General features: G+C 43.6%; 1 protein-coding gene across 2 annotated transcripts in view; it reads right to left on the bottom strand.

Moving 5' to 3' along the window:
- EVI5L (ecotropic viral integration site 5 like) overlaps positions 1–22,658 on the bottom strand; it is a 1,383,225-nt gene that overhangs the window by 1,131,173 nt on the left and 229,394 nt on the right. For both annotated transcript variants that reach the window (XM_085654281.1, XM_085654282.1), the window contains exon 3: positions 5,172–5,379. In XM_085654281.1, coding sequence (XP_085510407.1) covers positions 5,172–5,350 — 179 coding nt within the window. In that variant the 5' untranslated portion in view covers positions 5,351–5,379. The remainder of the gene's footprint in view (positions 1–5,171; positions 5,380–22,658) is intronic.

Genomic DNA, 22,658 nt, shown 5'->3' with positions numbered 1-22,658 from the left:
TTCAGCACCAAGGAGGTAATCCCTTTAAACGATAAACAGCGGCTTAAATGGCCCACAATCATGGCAGATGATCAAAAGCTTAAATCCATAAAAAACAATATGGAAACACATTTGGGGACACTGCTATCTGCGCTAGATGAACTGATTCCACAGGCTAGCTGTAGTGCTCTACATACAGAGTTTTTCGAAAATCTGGCCAGAAACTTTCATGTTCAATCACACAGGGCCATGCCAAAACAGGGAAGACCACTAGGAACAAATATGTGGTTTAACAAGGAGTGCAGGGTACTAAGAAGGAGCTTGTCTGCAGCCATTAGAAATAGGGATATTCCCCGATACGTGAAGTAAGGAGCACTATAAACATGCACAAAACAAAGCTTAGAGAGTGGGACGAAAGGAGATGGGAAGAACTTGGGGAGGCCATCTTGCACCCAGACAGCAGAATGTTTTGGTAACTTTTGGCAATTTTGAAAGATCTCCCCCTTTGGCCAACAACATTCCTGCTATGGTGTGGCAAAAACAGTTCATTGCTCTGTATTCCATTACCTGTATACAAGACAGAGCTCCAATGCTACTTGATATAGGTCAGCCAGTATGTAACCTCTCGTTTACCAGAGAGGAAATTTTGTCCTCCCTGGAGGCAATTTCACCAGCAAAAGCCCCGGGCCCGGACGGTATCCCTGGTGACCTCTTTCGCACTGATAGGGGAAACTGGGTAATTTACCGCACAACGCTGTCCAATGACATCGCTGGCGGGGGAATGATTCTAGAATCATGGAAAGGGGCCAAAGTAATCCCCATTTTTAAAAAAGCCGACAAGTCGAAGCCCATTAACTACCACCCGATCAGCTTGATCGATTGTGCCTAAAAGGTCTTCTGCCACTCTCTCCTAGTTAAGATCCAGGATTGGATAGATGAGGATCACATCCTCTCTCCGTTCCAAGCGGGTTTTCAACGGAAGACCGGTGCTACCGATCCAGTTTTTCGTCTTGTCATGCTAATGCTGCTGAATCCCCACAAGTCCTTCAAGGGAAATCTGTTCCTAGACAATGCTCCGCTTGAGAGAGTTAGCTCCTTTGACTACCTGGGAATCAAGCTGTCAGAGGGAATGGTCTGGAAGCTTCATCTTACGAAGGCCTTTCTCAAATGTTCCCAGGTAACTGGGGCTCTGTGGCAGGAGTTTTGTCTCTCATACACCAAGCCAGTAGCACCTGCTCTTAAACTATATAGCTGCAAGGCCGTGAGCAGTGCCCTATACGGGGCTGAGTTGTGGGGCAAGGTAAATGTGAGCGACCTTTTAGCAGTGGAGAACAAGTTTCTTAGAAATGTGGTATCCCTCCCACAAAGCACCCCTCGACTTCCACTTAAACTTGACTTGGGAATTAAACCTATTAATGATCTTGCAAGGCTTTGCCCACTGTTTTGGCATAGAATGGTCGCCTCTGGCACCTTATGCTGCAGCTTTCAGTGAGGTTTGCGCTCTGGATAACACAAAAAAGATTGGCTGGATCAAACACGTAAATAGCCTTCGGTCCAGCATTGGTTTCCCAAAGCTCGACACTGGCTGCCCACCAATTTATACTAGATGCCAGGTCAAATTATTATATTGGGCATGGGTTGAGCAGAACACATTTTCTAAAATCAAACACGGCAGTCTAACAGAAGCTTTTGTAGACTTGAAAAACAGCCGTCTTTTAGAAAGCTATTTTCATATCATCAACGTCCCAGCCAATAGGAACCTTTATATCCAATTTAGGCACGGCACCTACCAATTAATGCTTTCACAAATTCTTGGCTGATTAACAAATCTCAACCCAAGGGCTGCCCCTGTTCTTGCTCAAATTAACCGATAGGCCATGCTCTCTTTGCTTATACAGCCTATGCGAAACCTAGGAGCAAATGGCTAGCTCCAGTGTGCAGACAACTTGGGACTCAAAATTCCAAAGTGGCCATGCGCATATTTAAATCAGATGCTAGACCTTAATTTGTCTGCGCAACTGCAAAAATTTTAGGCCACTTTTGGGAGAATAGAAGGAGGGCATTGTTAATCTCCTTGCCTAGCCCCAAGAGTCAACAATGTGACAACCCGCTTACACAAGATCAACTGCCATAGATATTACTATCTTTTATTTTGTAATTAGCCATCCTTGTACTAATAATCAATGTCTTAACTTCGTCATCGCTGTTTGATCATGAATAATGGCGATTTTAATATGTTTTGATGAACTGTGTTGTGTTATGCTTGGATTGTAAACTCGGGGTCTGCCTCACACAAATTTACTTGAATACATTTGCTCTTTAGTCATGGGTTTTTATTGTTCTGTTACGAATTGCTGGAGGCATTATAATCATGAACTACTTGACAATTGTTTTAGTTAACAACCTTTTGTATGTTGTTATTACCATGCCAATTCCAGCCATTCCTAATTGTAACTTGTTTTAATATTCACTTGAATGTTATTTCGCAAGCCAGAATGTACGAAACACAACTTGTATAGCTGTATCTTTTATGTTTTTTTTTTTAACCAAAATAAAGAGAGTTTAGACTACCTAGGGCTCTGTGACATTTGGAGGGCTTTCCATCCTGTATCGATGGAATATACCGGCTATTCACCGATGCATGTACCCACAGCCAACTTGACCAGATTTTCCCAACTGCTTCCTTGGACGCCAGCATTGTTGTGGTATCACATCGGACTTGTAACTTGTCTGATCATGCCCCTGTTTACAGTGAGATTGACTGGGGTGGGGGGGGAGGGGCCTCAGTTACCGTTGATCTGGATGTTATCACCCGAGAACTTACAGGATCCTGAGGGCAGGGAGGTTCTTGCGAGTGCACAGACTTCTTTGAGATTAATTGGTCTAAGACCCACACTCTGTCAATAGATTGGGAGGCAACCAAAGCAGTGATTTGGGGACGTTCCCTGGGCCTCTCCTGTAGGGTCCAGCGCACCCTACAAATTGAACTCCTACTGAGGGAGGACAAATTGGCACGCATTCAACACTTGCCCACAGCAGGGGCGGTGGGACGACGGGAGGAATTACTGGCTCAGCTGTGGGTTGCCGAGTTGAGGGATAGGCTGGAGAAATATAACATGAAATCCTATTGTTAACTTCTACATAAAGAGGGGGACAGCTCCAGACAGCTACTGGCCTGAGATCTTTGGGGGTACACTACCAAGCACCTCCCCCCCATTCTTTACCTACGGTCCCCTCAGGGCCAAGACGTCTATATGCAATGGGGCATAGAGGATGCCTTTAGGTCTTGCTTGGAACCGGTATACAGTAATCCATCCCCTCCTGATGCAGAATGCATTGATGCCTTCTTAGCCCCCATACCGCTCACCACAGCTGGGAGGAATTACAATTAGTGAACTGGAAGCCGCACTCTGGAGAAAATCCATACAGCCTTGGGGCAGCTTCCTGGAGGCAGTGACCGGTTTCCCGTCGACTTTTACCAGACTTTTGCCCCCATTCTACCTCAGTGCTTACAGGGGGTATACATGGAGGCCGGGGACCTGGGGGTGATCTCCCAGTTAATGTATGAAGGTTGCTACTCTATGAACTGAAGCCTGGTTTGGATGGCCCGGACCCATCCGCTTATAGGCCACCCACAATGATTAACACAGATACTAAAGTCCTATGCAAAGCTCCTGCTCTGCAATTGCGCCTGGTGATCACGCAATGAATTCTTAATGAGCAATGTGGCTTTATACCCAGGAATAGTACTAGTAAGAAATTCCAGTGCTTAATGCATGTCCTACATGAAGTGGAAGGCAGGGAGGAGGATCTAGCGGTGGTTTCCATCAATTTAGCCTATGCCTTCGATACTGTTGATTGGCCCTGCCTCATGTGGGTGCGCCCTGAAGCAATGGGCTTCAGGGCGCACTTTTGCACCTGGATTCACATCTTGTATCCGGGTCCCACAGCAAGAGTACGTGCAGGTAAACTATGCTCAGCTACCTGGGAGGTGGGCAGGGGCAAACGCTAGGGCTGCACGTTATCACCCCTCCTCTTTGCCATAGCGTTGGAGCGCCTAGCCGTCAAGTTCAGACAGTCCATGTCTGAATGGGGTATTAGGGTAGGAGACGGAATGTATCTAGTGTGCTCCACAAACCTCACATAGCTTAAAAAGAGATCCTGACTTTGTATCTTCAGCCCAAAAAATAATATCTGCTTATTTTCTGTACGTGAGGTGAGCAAAATATTTATGAGAAGACAGACGTTCAAAATCAGTCAATCTAAAGACATTGTTCAAAGAATTTACTGATGCCTGATACATGTGGTAGACACAAGACAGATTCAAATCAGCCAGGGATCATTTAGCAAACACTAGGGAAGTCAACCCTGAACGATAAATTTGCTACACTAGACACCATGATAGTTCTCCCCCAACTAGAAAGATGTGCACTGGTTATGAACATTCTTTCCTCCTGTACGTAAAACTGACTTTTCAAACATATATTTTGATTTTGTTATAGTAGGATTGGTCAACGGTTTGTCATGCAGACTGAGTATTTGGCACTAGAATTTCTTTCTCCTGTCTTTAATCATTTAATCACACTTGCTTGGAGAGAATGAACTTTTATCTAACCATTCAACTTACAAATTAAAAGAGAAAAAATACTTTTATACTCTTTATGTGCTTTACGTTTAGAGGGAGTCTGTTCTTCTATGCCCAGGTTTCAATTAGCCAGGCCCAACTTTTATGTTGCTTTGCTACTCACACTGGTTTCTAAATTGTCCTACATATATTTAGGCGAAGGGCACTTTTCTAGGCAAGCTTTGAAGTGGACTGGTTCTACCAAGAAAGGTGAGTTAATGCCATTGCATCAAGGAGATAGTGTGTTTCTGCATGAGCTAACTCATTTGCTTTTTCTCTGAGCAAGGCTCCTAGTTCTCACTCCCAGGCTCTGTAATTCTAAGAAAAGGAGGACATTCACAGTTATACGAGGGTATCACTATTTAGAACAATGTTCGTTTGCTGTTAGCAGTTAAGTGGAAACACTAGATTTGGGGTATTGGACACTGGCACTCACTCAAGGTAAACTTATGAATTTGGTGCAGCACTAGATAATTCCCTGGACATTGCCTCAAGGTAAAAGTATGACTTTGGAGACTTCTGTGCCCAAAGCTTCAGATTGTCAAGACAGTCACCCATTTTTAATTACCTGTTCTGCTCCTCCAGTTTGGCTAACAGTTCCAACTCATCAGGGCTCAAGTTCTCTGAATCAGAGGGGGAGCAAGCAGATGTTGAGTGGATGGAAGAAAGGGCATCGTGGGAGGAGTCGTCAGGGCTGGCTGCAGGACTTGCCATTTTGGGAAGACTCAGCGAAACTCTGATTTCCATTGGTGGAGAGGGAATAGTGTCCTTGAAGCCTACAATGTAAACAGAAAATTTGTCACACACTTTTCCATAGCAACAAATGCAATTCATTATATTTAAAATAACTACTGTTGTTTAGTAGCTGCTTAAATACTCATATGGCAGTACGTACCTTTTTTGGGTGTTGATGTTAGGATACATTTGTAAGTTCCTACTGAGTGCAAGTAAAACCAAACCTCAGTCAGCTTTTCAGATGTTGGTGGAATCTGCAAAGCTCAGAAATAAGCCTAAGAGTGGCAGGCAAGGAGTTCAAAAGGGTGGGTCCACGCACCAAATATTTCTGGATACCAAGCCTAAGGGGTTTAAAGAGTGACACTTTCAAAAGGCCCTGGCCAGATGACCACAGGTAGGCAGTAACTGAAGAAGTAAAGAGTGTTGTCAAAGAAGGACTCATGGATAATGCAGAAAGTTTCAAAAGCCACTCTCGCCTAGATGGGGAGGCAACACAGTTTCTGTTAGGCTATTCAGCAGTCCGCATTATTTTTCATCACCGGTTGTCGGGATACCAATGATTTAGTCAGCCCCAAACAGATGGTGTTGCCGCACTCAAGTAGTCTATCGAAGCAGGGATTGCCAAATATTTACTCTCTTGAAGACTGCCATCTCTTTGTAAAACCTGCAAAAACGAAGTGCTAAGAAAAATACCACTGCTGAGACTTGTGCAGAAATCACTGCTAAACCTAAATCCAAGGTTCATTACTATTCCTACAGGATACGGACAAACACCCAAGGTGTCTGGCGAGTAGATACCCACCATAGCTCAGTACCTGCTTCAACACATTATCAGCATCTCCATTTTATTGGAATTCAAATTGAGCCAGCAGCAGCCACCCAATCTGACTTCTTTCCTGCATTGTCATTAGACCTTCGCAAGAGGGCATACCAACTGACAACCCTAGAAAGGGCAGGATGTCATCGGCACGCATGCTGAACTGACAATCCCATATTGATGGTAAATATCAATAACTGGATAGTGAGGGTACGGAGCACTCTGGCTCACCTAAAACAAGAGCATGACTCTAATAAAGGTTAGCTGCTTTCCTCCTGCTTCTGTCTTCAATTTTCAATGTGGGTTCAAAAAAAGATAAAAGCTGCGTTGTTTTTATTTAGATTTTCAGTATAATTTAAAATGGACTAGAAGACATATGAAGCAAAATATCAAGTAGTTATTTAGATTAGGTATTACAGTCCATACAGTTCTTCAGAAAGGTGTTCAGAGGCTTATTCTCCATCACCAAGCCAAATCTCCTTAGTCACTAAAACTTAGAAGCATTAAAGACATTTAACTTTAGCTTTAATGAATTTTGTCTGGCCCATGCAGTGGATATCCTTAGTCTGCATCTCTGCTGGGCTGCTTTATCAGTCTACATGGCAAGCATTTTAGTCAGAACCACTGGCTGGAACTGGGCAATTTGAAGGAATCCATACGTCCCAAGAACTATTGTATTAGCCTGCATTTGCAAACCTGCATCAGAAGGATCCAGGTGGCTTTAGATCATCTTTGCCAAAGCCAGCTCATGTCCTTTCAGGATAGCGCTAGTCACTACTTTATCACCTGCTGCAGTAATTCAAGGAATGAAGTCAGGTATTCCACATTAGGGATCACACGTTAAGAGGCGTGGCAGAGAGTTGGAGCTCTTCACCATAAGTGTTGCAGGCACAATGTTCTTGCTAAAAGCATCTAGCCCCCTTCTCTCATTGTCAGGGTAAAATATGTAATGGGCAGAGAAGCTTGTAAGTGCTGTTCTATTGACAATGGCTGGTGAAAGCATGGTGTCCACGAACTTTGTGAACCCTCTTTATAGTCAAGGTTTCATAACAGGAACAGTTATTATACATCTTCCATTCTATGATTTAAAATCATAGAGAAAGCATTGCTGTTATTCCACTCCCAAATAGAAAGAAAGTATAGTTGAGGTCTTCTGCATAACCATATGAAATTATAAATGTTGCAGAAGGACAGAATAGACTTGCCTGTATCCATAGATCTGACATCTCCATCACTAAACTACACTCTGATCCCCTTGAATTATGTGAATACATCAGACTCTCTGAGATCTACAGATAACCATCTTTGCAAACTACACATGTTTTACCATAGCCCAGGTAAAAACGTCATGTTCATAGACCAACTAATGGAAATCATTACAGCAAATTCTGCCCCTCACTCCAATGATATATTTCTAAGGGACTTCAATCTTCATTGGGACGACCTCAATGATAATCAGGTCAATGTTGTTAAAGATTTCCTAGCAGACCAATCATTGGTTCAAGCCTGTACTCTACCAACCCATACTAAAGGCTCTACACTAGACTGGATCATCTCCAAGGAAAAAGTTGTTAAAACAATCTCGATAGTTCCTTGCGATTAGTCAGATCACCATATTATTACCTTCCAAATACCAGCCATAAAAAAGAAACCAGCCTCACAATCACTCGATCAGATTGAGACACTAAAGGCCTAAACCTGGAGAAACTAGCAGCACGCTGCAAGAAAGAACTTCAACCTCCTAATAACATGGCAGACATCAGCGAACTCACGGAAGATTAGAACTCCACAATGACAAAAAAATTGATTCCATAGCCCCATTAAAGCTCAAAAGAATAGTGGATAAAGATAAAAACCCTTTGTTTAACTGATCCCTTAATGAAGAAAGATGAAAACTTAGACTAACAGAACAAAAATGGAGCCAACACCCATCATCCCCTCCAACTAAAACTGCTAAGAAAGACCAGAAACGCCTACAATAAAAGTATACTAAAATTTAAAAAAAGACTTCTTTAGAAGACAATTTGATAACGACAAAAATAGACCAAGTAAACTGTTCGAATCAATAAAACAACAATCTTATAAAATGGCTAAATCCTCTCTAATAACATCAAAATCACAAATAAGCTGTGAGGAAATCTCATCCTTCTTTACAGCTAAAGCTAACTCCCTGGAGAACGAGCTCAAGAAGGCCGCGGATAACCCCTCGGACGAAGGCGAACATCTCCTTCCACATGTACACAGATGACACACAGATGTATATTAAGATTACATAGCTGGAGGAGATCAAGACAATGAACCAGGCATTAAAGACAATGCCTAACAATCATCTTAAGCTAAACTTGTAGAAAACTGAATTCCTTTTGATTGCCCACACTAATAGCTCCGCAATGATAAAGGAATGGACCAAGATGATCACTGTGCTAAACTGTACTCCGATCCTAGTGGACACAACCAAGTTTCTAGGAATTACGCTGGATAAGAACCTAAACATGCAAACCCACACCAACACGATGGCAAAAAATGCCCCCTTCCATGTGAGCTATCCTAGGAAACTGAAACCATTCAACGAAACATCAGACCTTAAAACGGCAGTCCAGGCATTAGTCATCTCGAGGATTGAGTACGGATGCACAACTTTATTAGAACTACCCAAGATCTCAACAGCTCCGCTAAAAGCTTGTCTCAATGCAGCTGCAAGACTCATAACAGGCTCTAGACAATTTGACCACATCTGGAAGCGCTTAATTGGCTGCCATATGAAGCAATAATCCAACTAAAGATGGCTTGTATCACACACAAAGTGATACAATACAAAACACCACTATACCTACCCAGAAAATTACGATATCTGGAGGCAACAGATTCTCTCCGATCACCGGAGATCTTTTACTGAAACCCTCATTCTTCCATAAGAAGAGAACATATGGAAGAGTATAGAGAATATAGAATTTGCTTCCCCCAAACATTAGAAGAATCCCGACCATTCCAGTATTCAAAAAGGAAGCTAAGACCTTATATATATATATATATATATTACCTACTGGCGGTCGCCAGTAGGTAGATATAGTTAGGACCCTGTTTCCATAGGAAATCCGCAACATTCTATTTGGAATAACTTTGGCGCCGGTCGACGAATCCTCGCGAAATTTTCAAAATAGGTGGGGCGCTACGCTCCGCTCCTACCCTGAAAGTCTCGGGGGGATTCGTCAAGCAGGGGCCGAGAAAAAAGGGGGGTCCCAAAACGCGTTTTCCCCATGCATTTTTCCATAGGACCTTTAGACACAGCTACAGCCCGAACGGCTGAACAGAATTACTTGAAATTTGGCAGAGAGGTAGCCATAAGGTCAAGGAAGTGCCTTTTGCAGGTCTGGTGTAAATCTGTTCAGTATTTCCTGAGAAAATAGCATTTAAAAGCATATATATATGTGGGCGGAGCCTAACCACACATCTCATCCTGAGATCTGATTGGCCTTCAGCACTTCATCCAAGAAGTGTTGGCAGCCATCTTGGGACCAATATACATGATAGCACCTCATTAAAAAGCATTGCAGTTAATAGAAGGTTTTAAGACTTTAGTTACATTATAAATCATTTGTTGATGGTACCATACTCATTTTAGGAATTGTGGTATGTTCTAAGGTGATTTCACCATGTGAAAAAGCCTTCTGCTGGGATATCATGATTGAGAGAAAAATATTTTCTCATGCTTTTACCACAGAGGTTTGGAAGGTGATCTATAGGCTAAACTGAGAGCTTATTTTCTGTAAATTCACATTATCTTTCTCAGTCATGTGAGAATGAAGTCTGACATTCTCAGTAAAACATGTACATCCAACAAGGGCAGAGACTGTCAGTTGATTCCTTTGTGTTCTACTGCAGCTTCCCAGAGTGTTCCAAAGAACTACTAGAGCGCTAACAGTCCTACTTATGATAAACGTATGGCACACCTTAAGCCATCTTGCTTGGATTAAAGTGGTAACTCTTAAAACATTTAATTTAAAATGGAACAAAATGAGGGGGTTCATTTTTCCATAAAAAGTATGATTAGTGCTGCAGAAAGAAAAATTAGGGCACATTTTGAGTGACTTCTCAAATCCTCTTCTATTTCATTAAAAAATTCTGACATGCCGACTGAAACATGCACTTTCAATACCAGCAGCAGTTTTCCCTGGTGAGCAGTAGCTTTACTACAGTGATCTAATGAGCAAAAAGAGTGCTAACATTCTGAATTTATGGCAAATGTGTGACACATCTGAATGCCTTCTTGATGGAATCAAAGTAAAAAACTGAAAGTATTTCCTACTGAGGAGACTGCAGTAAATGAGGAAATTAGGAAACTTCATAACAAATAAGACTCCCAAGATGGCCACCAGAGACAAAAGAGCCCAAATGTAGCCCAAATATCACCCAGATGTAGCCCAAGTATAGCCCAATGACAGAATGTCCCAGAATGTTCTTAAAAACAACTAGAGCGCTTACTGTCTTCATTATGACAAAAGTAAGGCACACCTGAAGCCATCTTGATTGGAATAAACTGGTAACACTTAAAACATTTAATTTAAAAAGGAACACAATGAGGAGGTTCATTTTGCCATAGAAATTATGATTAATGCTGAAGAAAGAAAATGAGGGCACATTTTGAGTGACTTCTCAAATCCTCTTCTATTTCATTAAAAAATTCTGACATGCAGACTGAAACATGCACTTTTAATACCAGGAGCAGACTTCCATGGTGCAGTAGTTTTACTACAGTGATCTAATGAGCAACTAGAGTGCTAACATTCAGAATTTATGGCAAATGTGTGACATATCTGAATACCTTCATGATGGAATCAAAGTAAAAAACTGAAAGCATTTCCTACTGAGGAGACTGCAGTACATGAGGAAATTAGGAAACTTCATAACAAATAAATCTCCCAAGATGGCCACCGGAGACAAAAGAGCCCAAATGTAGCCCAAAATCACCCAGATGTAGCCCAAATATAGCCCAATGACAGAAGTGTGCAAAACACTTTTTATTTTGTGTTTTTGCAGTGTTATATAGTGCAGACTTGTCAGGTATTGGAGTGCTTTACATGAGCATTGGTTACATCACACAAGAACAAATTCATTTTGGTTGTAGGCATGGGGAGACTAAGTGATTTGACCAGAATCACAGAATGTCGAGCTGAAGCAGAAACTTCAACCTGGTTCCCCAGTTGCAAAGTCTGCAGTTCTGGAAGTAACACCACATCCTCTCCCCTAAGTGCAACATTTAATCAAGTGGTCAACTGGATAAAAAAACATAAAGATAACAAATAATTTAAAAGTGCTTTGTCGCTATTTGAAAACTCAGAAAATATGTCCTTATTTTAGTCTTTTAGAGCACTAACCATAATTTTGATGCCAATAAGACCCTCTCATATATGTAATTTCTAAAGGAAATGCTCTAGGTATTACAGTTTTGATTACATCAAGATGATGTCAGGCGTTCCACACTTTTGTAATAAATATAGAATGTTAGCAATCTAGTTGTTCATTAGGATACTGTTGAGAGGCAGAGGCCAGGGGCACGGACTCTGAAAATTGAAGGCAGGTAGGAGGGTGCAAAGGCAACAATTTAACCACACTGAGCAGGCAGGAAGGGCCGTGGAAGCACAACAGACTATGGAGGGCAGTGGAAAGGGGGGCAGGGGCAACAAACCAACAATACAGGACTTGCAAGAGAGGCTGTTGGAGGGAAGATCTATTACGGGTCAAGGAAGCTAGGGGCGGTCCCCAGATCCCCGGGAGCCACCACAGAACTGAGCAGGAGAGTGAGTCAGGGACAAAAGGGGCACCTTAATTTGAGCCGGGGTGCCTAGGAACGCTTGGTCCAAAAATGAAGAAAACAGACATATGAGACATGGAATTGGAGGCAGAATACAATGGCAGTTTAATGAGAAGATGCAACTTCAAAGAAACCGCAGAATAGAGACATAAAGTACAAAATACAGAATCCAGATAATCATACAGCTGTCATAATATTCTCTGTATCTCAATTAATGTACTGACAGAGAGAGAGAGAAAACACATCTATAAATGCATCATGAGAAACAAGTTACACCAAGGAAAATGTTACCTAGGAACACTCACGTTTACTCTTAGAGCAAGCATTCCTGCAATTACAATACAAAATCTTTTAAATGCAAAAGTAAAGAGAACAATGGTTAAACATAACATGACATTTCATATAGGTAAAATAGAATAAGATACTTGAAGCAAAGCAGAGCAAGACATTTTAAGCAAAGGAAGACAAGAGCTCCCAGCTCTGGGGAAAACCTGCACTGCCTGTTAACCTACATACAGACGGCGAGGTAGTCCGTCGATATCTGTGGGTGCTCCCTTTTTATATCATTTTGTGGGCTCCTTTGCACGCTACATCTACCTACGTATGCTACCCAAAAGCTTCGTCTGCAGATTTTACCAGACATTTCGTCATTTACCCACTTAATGCTGACAATGGACTGGGTGAAAAGGTCAGTCTCTCAGGCCAATCGCTTATCGTAAGTTCCATAGAGCAAGCAGAAAATAATGGGTATTGTACAGGAATTCAATATATTCATGTATAAAATCTCCTCAGTTCTCCTAACTTGACGCTCTGCGGTTGCCACTTCCTTAAAAGCGGGAAACCTGCCCAGGAAGCAAGTACCAGTCCAGGATGCAGCCTACTGTATGTCGACAGCTTCAGGGGGATGTTGAACTTTGATACCGAGCACGGAGCACTCGGGTAGGGTGGGGGCTACTAGTTTGGATCAGAAGGCCTCGCAGACCTGCCTTCAGACTGCTATACACTAAAATTGCAGAGCTATGGTCAATTTAACAAAGAGGCCTACATATTGAACAGAAGGGCCTACACAGGGGTTTTATGCTGGCTGAGTGGTAAGGATGTCTCAGGATAATTATATAGCAACACAGGACCCGCTGGTCAATTTAATACGGCCTACAAATGCAGCTGGCAGGGCAAGGACAAGGGTCTCATACTTCAGGTGTGGACAGAACGGGCCAGGGGCCCCCTGTGATACAAAATCTACCCTCCTTCAAGGCTGTGGCAATGTAATAGACCATTGTGGGCAGAAGGAAGAGGCAATGGTAGTACAACCATACATGCCAACAGACCCGATTCAGCCAGGAAACGTCCAATGTTTTTAAGCTCAAATGGGCTTTATTTGATCTGTCTCCTGTCTACAATATCCTCTTTTTCAATGTAACTCAAAGGGGAAAATCAATACCCCAGTTTTTTTTCAAAATCTCCCTCTTACCAAGTTCAAAATGTTCGCAAGTATGGTACATTGGATCATGGAAGGAAATGGGATAGGGACATGGACTTGGATAACAGAGGACAGGAGGGACATGGAGAGGTGCACCAAACTGACCCTGCAGGGCAGGCATCAGGGTTTGCAGCAGCACAATACACCACACAGGGCATGCAGGACGGGAGTGCAGCACAACAATCCATAGAAAGCAAGAGGGAGGGGACAGGACCATGCACATGGACAACAGAGAACAGAGGGGCAAGAGGCAATGGTAGCTAGCTGACCATAATGGACAGACAGGAGAGAAAGCTGCAGTATAACAGACCATAAAGGGCAGGAGGGACGGATCAGGGGCATTACAATGGAACAGACAAGCCAGGAGGGAGGGAGTAGGGCTGGGGGCAAGGGGGCAGGGCAGGAGCAGCAAGATAGCCATGGAGGTCAGGCAGGATGGGCACTAGAAGCAAGACACACCATGAAGAGCAACAGTGAGACTGTGATGGCATACACACAGACCATGGAGGGAAGGTGGGAGGGGGTCAGGGGCAGCTAACTGACCACACAGGGAAGGTGGGAGGGGCCATGGCAGCACAGAAGACCATGCATGGCAAGTGGGAGGGTTAGTGGCAGCACAATGGCTATGATGGGCAAGAAGGAGGGTGGAGGGGCATGCACAAAGGACGATGGAGGATAGAAGGAAGGGTCAGGACCTGTGCACAGACAAGAAAGTTCAGGGGAAGGGACCTCACAACAGACCACACGGGGCAGGCAGGAGGAGCAGTTGCAGCACAACAGACCAGGGAGGGCAGAAGGGTGTGGCAGTACAATGGACCATGTAGGACAGGAGGAAGAGGATAGGGGCATGGCATGTGGACAGGCAGGGTGGAGGTGGCAGGGACAGGTTACAGTCATCTGACAATGCTAGGCAGGTGGGAGGGGAGTGGCAGCTCAACAGAACACTCAGAGTAGATAGGAGTGGCAGGTCCATGGGACATGGTGGGCAAAAAGGATGGAGCAGGGGCATGCACAAAGACATCGGAGGGTAGGGGGAAGGAGAATAGGGGCAGCAAGCTAAGCACAGAGTTTAAGCAGGAGGTCAATGATGGGGCATAGAATTGGGCAATGGAGGGCAGGAGGAGTGGACTGGTATATCATACTAAATTGAGGGCAGTGGCAGCACATCAGACCATGCATGGCAGGAGGGAGGAGGCTAGTCCATGGATTCACACAACAGAGGATAGGGAGGAAGGGGATGGGGCAGCAAGCTAACTGTTCAGAGAAGGCGGGTATTAGGAACTTTATTGTTTTTAAAACATTGTGTCTGTGTGAACTACTTAAAATATGAACAAGTATGCAGCATAATCTCACTTTTATTCAGGAAGAAGAGGACGTTTGTGACTGTGACTCCGGGCTCACTTGGCAGAAACACCCCCTGACCCTCCACCCCCTATCGCAAAATGTAATGCCCGTGAAAAGGGTAGGTGAACACAGTGTTATATAGAACATAGTCCTGAGAGCACGATTGAAAATGAAAACTAGATATAGTGTATGGTATAAACTATGCACCAAAAAGTGTGATATAAGATGAACCGGGCGTGAAATATAATATGCAATACATTGTGCGCAATGACAGATTCATGGGAGAGCGCGAGATAGCACAGGCACTAGCGCGTGCTATGCGATATGCGCCTTGGAGTGTAATATGCACAGGGCAGTGTTGTGTAACCTAACTAGTCTCTAAAGTTGTAATATAAAATATGTGCTGGGGAGTGTAACGTTGCATATGCACTGTGACAAAGATATGGATCCCAGATTGTAATATGTATGGCATAGCACTGTGCGTTATAACATAGGCATCGAGAAAGGCACGTTAGATGGGGCAATATAACCCGTGCGAAGACAAGTGTGGCATGACATATTCACGGGGTGGTGTTACAGTGCACATGGGCTAGAGAGTGTCATAGCATATGCACTAGCTAGTGGAATACAACACAGAGGTGTGTGGCACTCGGCAGGCAATGGTGGGTGTAACACAGCATTGGGCTCTGTCAGGAGCACGCTGTGACTCTCAAGTGATGTTCGTCCCCTTTCCAGAGAGTAAAATAAAAAGTATTACACATCCGGCAGTGGATGTGTGTTTTATTAACCGTGAGGGGGGTTTCTTGCATAGTTTTGGTCGAATTTTTGTCGAATCCCCTTTGAATGGCTTGGTGTGCATGTGTATTAAATGTGCCCGTCAATAGCTACCCATGTTTGTATAAATAAACAACAAGGGTGTCTACCAGGATTAGGCACGGTAGGGCATCAGACATGTCAGAGCTTCACTAGTGGTGTAAATACATTCCACATGGATTCATTGCATGCATAGTCGCCTTTTAATGAATATCACGCAAATCGTCATGGTGATAGGTACGTACGGTTTGTCCAGCATGTCCTAGGTGTGTCTATAAATATATATTTTTTTAAAATAATAAAAAACAGTGGCCGGCCCTGGGGATTGGGGTCAAAAAAATATAATTAGGAGACTGGCCCTGGGGGATGGGGTCATCAGGGCCAATAAATTAGAATAAGAAGGGGAACCAAACAGCCCCCCTTCTTAAAAAACTAAAATAAATAAAAGACTGGCATCGTGCCGGAGGCCATGCCCCCTCCGTGCAGCACTCTGCAAATGCGCCCCCAACAGGCATCTCCAGTATGCGCCAGGGAGCTGCGCTGCAGCCAGGTGTTCTGAGGCCAAGCCCCTTTTTACACCTCTCTGCAACGCAGCTCTTTGGCGCTTACTGGAGGTACCTAGTGGTCTAGTTTGACCCTAGGGACCCTTAGGATTCAGGGGGACTTAATCTCTCAACTTAGAACAGCCACAGGGCGCGTTTACACAGTGGTGAAGGGAGGGGACGGGGCCTGAGGTGACGTGTGCAAACACGCACTATGGCACGTTTTAAATTGGGGATATAATTTCCCTTCAATACTGAGGGCCCCTGGGGGCTAACTAGCCCACCAAGTGCTTCCAGTAAGCGCCACTGAGCTGCATTGCAGAGAGGTGGTCCAGGCCGTGCCACTTTTTACACCTCTCTGCAACGCAGCTCTGTGGCACTTACTGGAGGTACCTAGTGGGCTAGTTGGACCCTAGGGACCCTCAGGATTCAAATGAACTTAATCTCCCAACTAAAAATGGACACAGGGCGTGTTTACACAGTGGTGAAGGGAGGAGACGAGGCCTGAGTTAACGTGTGCAAAAACGCCCTGTGGCCTGTTTTAAGAGGTAGTTTTAATCCCCATGCCCTATTATACACTAGGGGCTTACAGAGGAGGTCATGCTAATCACAGGGGGACCCCAACGCATAATGTTCCCTAGTGTATGTAGGTGTTTTCACTGTATTCTAAGTGTCTTTTAACATAGCACTGGCTCTAGGACTGGTTAGTCAGACTCAGTTACCACCAGTATCCGTCTGAAAAAGTTGAGGGTACAGGATGATTTTGCAACAAGGCTTCTTTCTGCTCTTCTTTTTGTTCTTTCTGCACGTTATCCTTCTTCCTGCACTTATCTTCGTATTTGAGGACTTCTGTTGCTTCTTTCTGCACTTCTTTTGTTTCTTTCTGTGCATTTTTTCTTCTTTCTTCACATGTCCTATCTCTGTAGGCATAGTTAGAAATTAGCATTTAAAAAACCTTTGAAATTCACAGAAAAAACCATAGGTTTCAGGCACGTTATAGTTAGGAATTAGCATTTAAAAAACCTCAGAAATTCACTGAAAAAACCATAGGTTTCAGGGGTGTTATAGTTAGCTGGACTTTTCACTTGTACAAAACCATTGAAATTCCCCCGTTATAGTTAGTTCAGCTAACTATAACTCGCGCGCCCGCAATGCACTGCTGATGACGTCACATATTACATCACTCATGACATGGTCAGTGACATCACTCATGACATCACTGATGACATCTCAAATGACATCACTGATGACATCACTGATGACATCATCCTTGTGATAGAGTGGCAGACCTCCTCTTCCCCTAATATAACCTTTGATACACACATTCAAAAATAGAAATTAAAATTTTAAAAACAATGGACATACCAATACCAGTTACAACAACCTATACAGTAATTCTAAGATCCACATACACATCCACTCATTCACCAACAGTCCTATACAGTCACTCATACATGTACTCACTCATCATATGTACTCATACACCTATACATCCTGTTACACAATGCCACTCATCCATAGAGGTACTCACACACATAGTCACTCATGCTAATAAAGAATCAAACATACATTTACTTGCATATACAGTTATACACACACCACCACACTTACTTCTACGGAAACTTACACATACTTAGTCTTTTAAACAATCACTTATAGAAACACATACTTATTCATATAGGAACTCTTTCAATCTCTCACTGTCACATATACTCGCTTATATACACCAATAGTCACATATACTAGTTTAAAACATATGTAGTTACTCATAAAGACACTATTGAGACAGTCATTCACTCACTAACACACCCATACACTCACTCATCCACCCATAGAGTCCTGCACACATGCTGTCTTCAACACATACAAAGAGTGAGTCATTCATTCATGCACCTATGCACTACGTAATACCCCCACCGAACCATGCAGACACTCAGACTGATACTCATAAAACCAACTAATAACCTATATAAACACCCATGTAGCTACTCACCAACCCATGCAGCCACTTATACACAAAGTGAGAGACTGATACAGATATTTACATATTTAAACATTACTCACTAAGCCATGTATTCACTATGAAACACTTAATCAGTCAGTTACACAATCAATTTTTCAAAAACAAATCATCCATTTAGACACTTATATACCCATTTATTCTTCCATCGACCTTGAGATATACATATATAAAACATATTTAATTTTCAGAAACACACATTCACTGGATGATGTCATCAGTGATGTCATCAGTGATGTCATTTGAGATGTCATCAGTGATGTCATGAGTGATGTCACTGACCATGTCATGAGTGATGTAATATGTGACGTCATCAGCAGTGCATTGCGGGCGCGCGAGTTATAGTTAGCTGAACTAACTATAACGGGGGAATTTCAATGGTTTTGTACAAGTGAAAAGTCCAGCTAACTATAACACCCCTGAAACCTATGGTTTTTTCAGTGAATATATATATATATATAAGCAACCACAATCCTTGGATGAGACACAACCAGGAACGGACCACCACGCAGGTAATTGATATCCAAGTGTAGCTTTAATTCTTCCCTTTACAACAACATGACGCGTTTCGCCCGGATTCAACCGGGCTTGATCACATGACATGTCGAGACAAATCAGTGCTTTAAATACATTTTTAGCGTGAAGCCAGCTCCTCCTACAGATTTTATAGAACCAGAAAACAGACTTCTAATCTGAACAAAGAGTACAAATAGTTTGTAGTGAAACCATAAATCATATCGCAGTGCAAATACTAAAGTCAATGAGATACGTTTCACAATAAAATGCCATACATAAATATTTAAAAAAAGGATTTTAAATAAATAAATATGTAAAAACAGAAGACAATGTAAAAAAGTTAATTGATAAGTATCAATAAAGTTCTTCAAAAAAGTCTCTATCACGTTGTGTCCTAAAAAAGGTTTACAAATGCAGGGCAAGTGCCCAGAGACTAACCGGCATTGTATGTCACAATGTAACTCTTAGAACAATGCTGGAAATATTAAGATATAGGGGAGCAAGAGTATGCATACTGTGTGCAAAAATGCATAATAATCAGTGCAAACATTAAGTAAATAAATAAATAAATAATTATTATGCTAGTTCTCTATTAAAATCATAGATTACTGGCATAGCAGTGAAAAATAAATAAACTAAAATCTGCGTGTAAACGGACACTAAATGATCAATTTGTCCAGGCAAAAAATAATAGTAATTTGAATAATATGCCAATTGATCCTGAAAAGAAGTTATTTTAGTAGCAATGAAAAGAGAATATCCTCATACTCATGTACTGAGTGTAAAAACAACTGATGCGATAGGATAAACTAGATATCTTCAGTAAATTCATGTACATTTCAAATACATTTCAAAATTTAGCCAAACTCATGTAACGACCACATAACAGATCAAAAGTATAAGAACATAGGTGATAACCTGGAAAAACCAAACGCCAGTCTTAAAATCCTGTCATATAGAACCCAGATCAAATACTGGTAAAATTAATCAAAAAATTAATTAATAAAACCGGTAAAAAATCTGTAACAAATCCGATAAAAGACAAGATTAAAATTTATTACAAAAGGTCTTAAAAAAGGTCTTAAAAAAGGTCTTAAAAAAAGGGATACAGGATTATAAAAAGTTGTGTAAATCTTCTCCAGTGTTAAGACCATTAGGCATTTTTGTGTCACATTGTAAAATGTAACGGCTTTCCAATTGGCGCAAAGTTTTCTCCCTGTTGCCTCCTCTTATTGATTTCGGAACAGCATCTATTACATAATAACTAAGGTCGTTTAGATTGTTATGATGTACTAGTTTAAAATGCCGTGCAACAGGGTAGGTAGCATCAGAATTCACAATGGCACGCAAGTGCTGCAAAATACGATTAAATACTTGTAGTTTGGTGCTACCTATGTATTTTAAATGACAAGTGCATTCTAACACATAGATAGCATATTCGGTTTTGCATGTGAAAAAGCCTTGAATCTTAAAAGGTGTAGGGGAAAATGCATCATAAAATTCTTGTATGTTGATTCCAAACTTACATGCCCTACAAGAGCTACATTTATAAAAGCCTTTTCTATTGGATAGCCAATTACCAGTATTTCTCACTTCTGGGCTGGTTTTGACTAGGGCATCCCTCATGGAGGGTGGTGCCCTTCTAAAAGTGATGGCTGGTTGGGCTTTTAACTCAGGCGCAAGGATAATGTCAGTTTTTAAAATAGGCCAATTTCTGTTTATGATTCTCCTAACTTGTTTTTCTTTTTTTTTTTTTTTTTTTTTTGATTTTGAAAACCTTTATTTAAACATTTCGGTACACAGCAGAGAGCCTACAACCCTGCGGGCCGGCCGCGAAAAACCATTTGGATGTATGTCGGATCACACAGCCCTGTGCCGTCAACCCGGAGGTACGGCGGCGTTGAGGAGTGCAAACGTACCGAGAGGTAGAGAAGAATATTACATGTCTCAGAATTAAGTAAACAATCACAAATTAGGGGCAAGCTGCCCTAGGAGGCATAAGGTGCCGCAACTTCCAACTCCCCCCCCTCCCTCCCGAAACATCGGTCAATACTGCGCTTTCATGTGTGCCCTTGGCTAGCCAGCACCCTCCCCCCCCCCCCTTTCCCAGCTCCCCGAGCCGCGATAGCAAGTGTCTACACATCTCCGGGTTCTTCCTGCACAATGGAAGGGGGCTCGCAGATTCCCCCCCTAAAATCATTCCACTTGGACCACACCTCAACCCACTTGCGCGGGCACCCTCTCGCCACATATACTGTCTTTTCCTGCAGCATGCACCAGTCCATGTCGCTGGCCCAGTCTGAAGGTTTCGGTGGAACAGCGCTGCCCCAGAGCCTGGCAATGTTCCTTTTTGCTATCATTTGCCCGAGTGTCACCCAGAGCCTCCCCTTTGGCGGCAGGTCAGTTGGTTCCCATATGTTGAGGAGGCATCTCTTGGCTTCCGGGCGAATCTCCACCTCCCACACCTCCTCCATATCCCGCATCACCCTTCTCCAGTACCTCTGAATCTTCGGGCAGTCCCACAGCACGTGAAAAAAGGTTCCATCGCCTCCACACCCCCTTCTACATAGCGTTGTGTCCGCCCTACCCATCATATGTAGTCTTGTGCAAGAGATATAAACTCTGTGTAGGATCTTCAATTGGATGAGCCGCAATCGGGCCGATATCGCGACCTCACGTGGAGAAGCCAAAGCGTGCAGCCACTCCTCGTCATCTATTTCCAGCCCTTCAGCGACCCACTTTTCTTTAAGGGGAAGAAGCAAGTCTGGGGGGTTATTAATACGTTTTTTGTAGGTAAGGGATATGGCGTGTTCCGCGAGGAGTCCGTCGAGCAATCTATCTTCGATTGGGGAGGCTGGCGACAGCTTGACCTCCGGTGGGATGTTCGCCTGCAAGGAGTGGCGCACCTGCAAGTATCTGAAATATTCGGCATCAGCCAGTTCGTATGCGTCCTGCATTTGGGCGAATGAGCGGACCCCGGCAGGTCCCCAAATGTCTTTGATTTGAGAGATGCCGATAAGATCCCAATTGCGGAATCCTTTGGTGCGTCGCAGATTTCCCAACGCCTCTGAGGCCCATAGTGGCGTGGCCATCGTGAGGACTCCGGACCACCCGAGCTTCTTCTGTGCGATGTGCCACAGCTTCACCGAATGAAGTGTCGGGCCGGTGAGTCTGCTCACACCCCGTCTAGAGTAGAGTGCTATTTCGTAGTTCCCTCCGGGAAGCAGCCATCTATCCATGCCGTAAGCCGGGTCATTCCCGTCCCCGTATGTCCCTTGGTTGATCGCGGATAGGTGGGCCGCCCAGTAGTACTTACGAATATCGGGGAGAGCGATTCCACCATCGTACCACCCCAGTGTGAGTTTGGCCAGTGAGATTCGGGGCTGCCCGGCCCAGAGGAGGTCGCGCAGCGCAGCTTCGATCGCTAGGAAGTAACTGTTCGGGACCAGGTGCGGGTAATTTTGGAGTGCGTAGAGAAACCGCGGGAGCGAGAGCATCTTAAATAAGGCTGCCCTGCCCAGCAATGACAGGGGCAGATGCTGCCAGGATTTCGCCTCCCGTTGAAGCCGAAGCAGCGGCGGCTTGAGATTGTGCTCGTACAGCAGAGCCTTGTTAACAGTAATATACACTCCGAGATACTTAAACCCGTCCTCTGCCACCCGAATAGGGCAAGAGTCAGGGAGTCTGGGGGGGTCCCCGCGGAGGACGTATAGATGCGATTTGGCCCAGTTGACTCGGAAGCCAGAGTTGCGACCGAAACTGTCCAGTATATTCAGCGCCGCGATCAGTGACCCACGCGGCTTCGAGAGGTAAAGAAGTATGTCATCGGCATAGAGAGATATCTTATCCTCCCACCCCTCCGCCCATGTTATGCCCTGCACGGTGGCAACCTGTCTTATCCAGGCCGCAAGCGGTTCGAGGGAGAGGGCGAATAGAAGGGGGGACAGGGGACAGCCCTGTCGAGTTCCTCTGGCCA

The sequence above is a fragment of the Triturus cristatus genome, chromosome 4_1 (assembly GCF_964204655.1).
Source record: "Triturus cristatus chromosome 4_1, aTriCri1.1, whole genome shotgun sequence".
NCBI classification, from domain to species: Eukaryota; Metazoa; Chordata; class Amphibia; order Caudata; family Salamandridae; genus Triturus; species Triturus cristatus.
The sequence above is the reverse complement of the archived record's forward strand: the minus strand, read 5'-3'. Positions and strand labels throughout refer to the sequence as shown.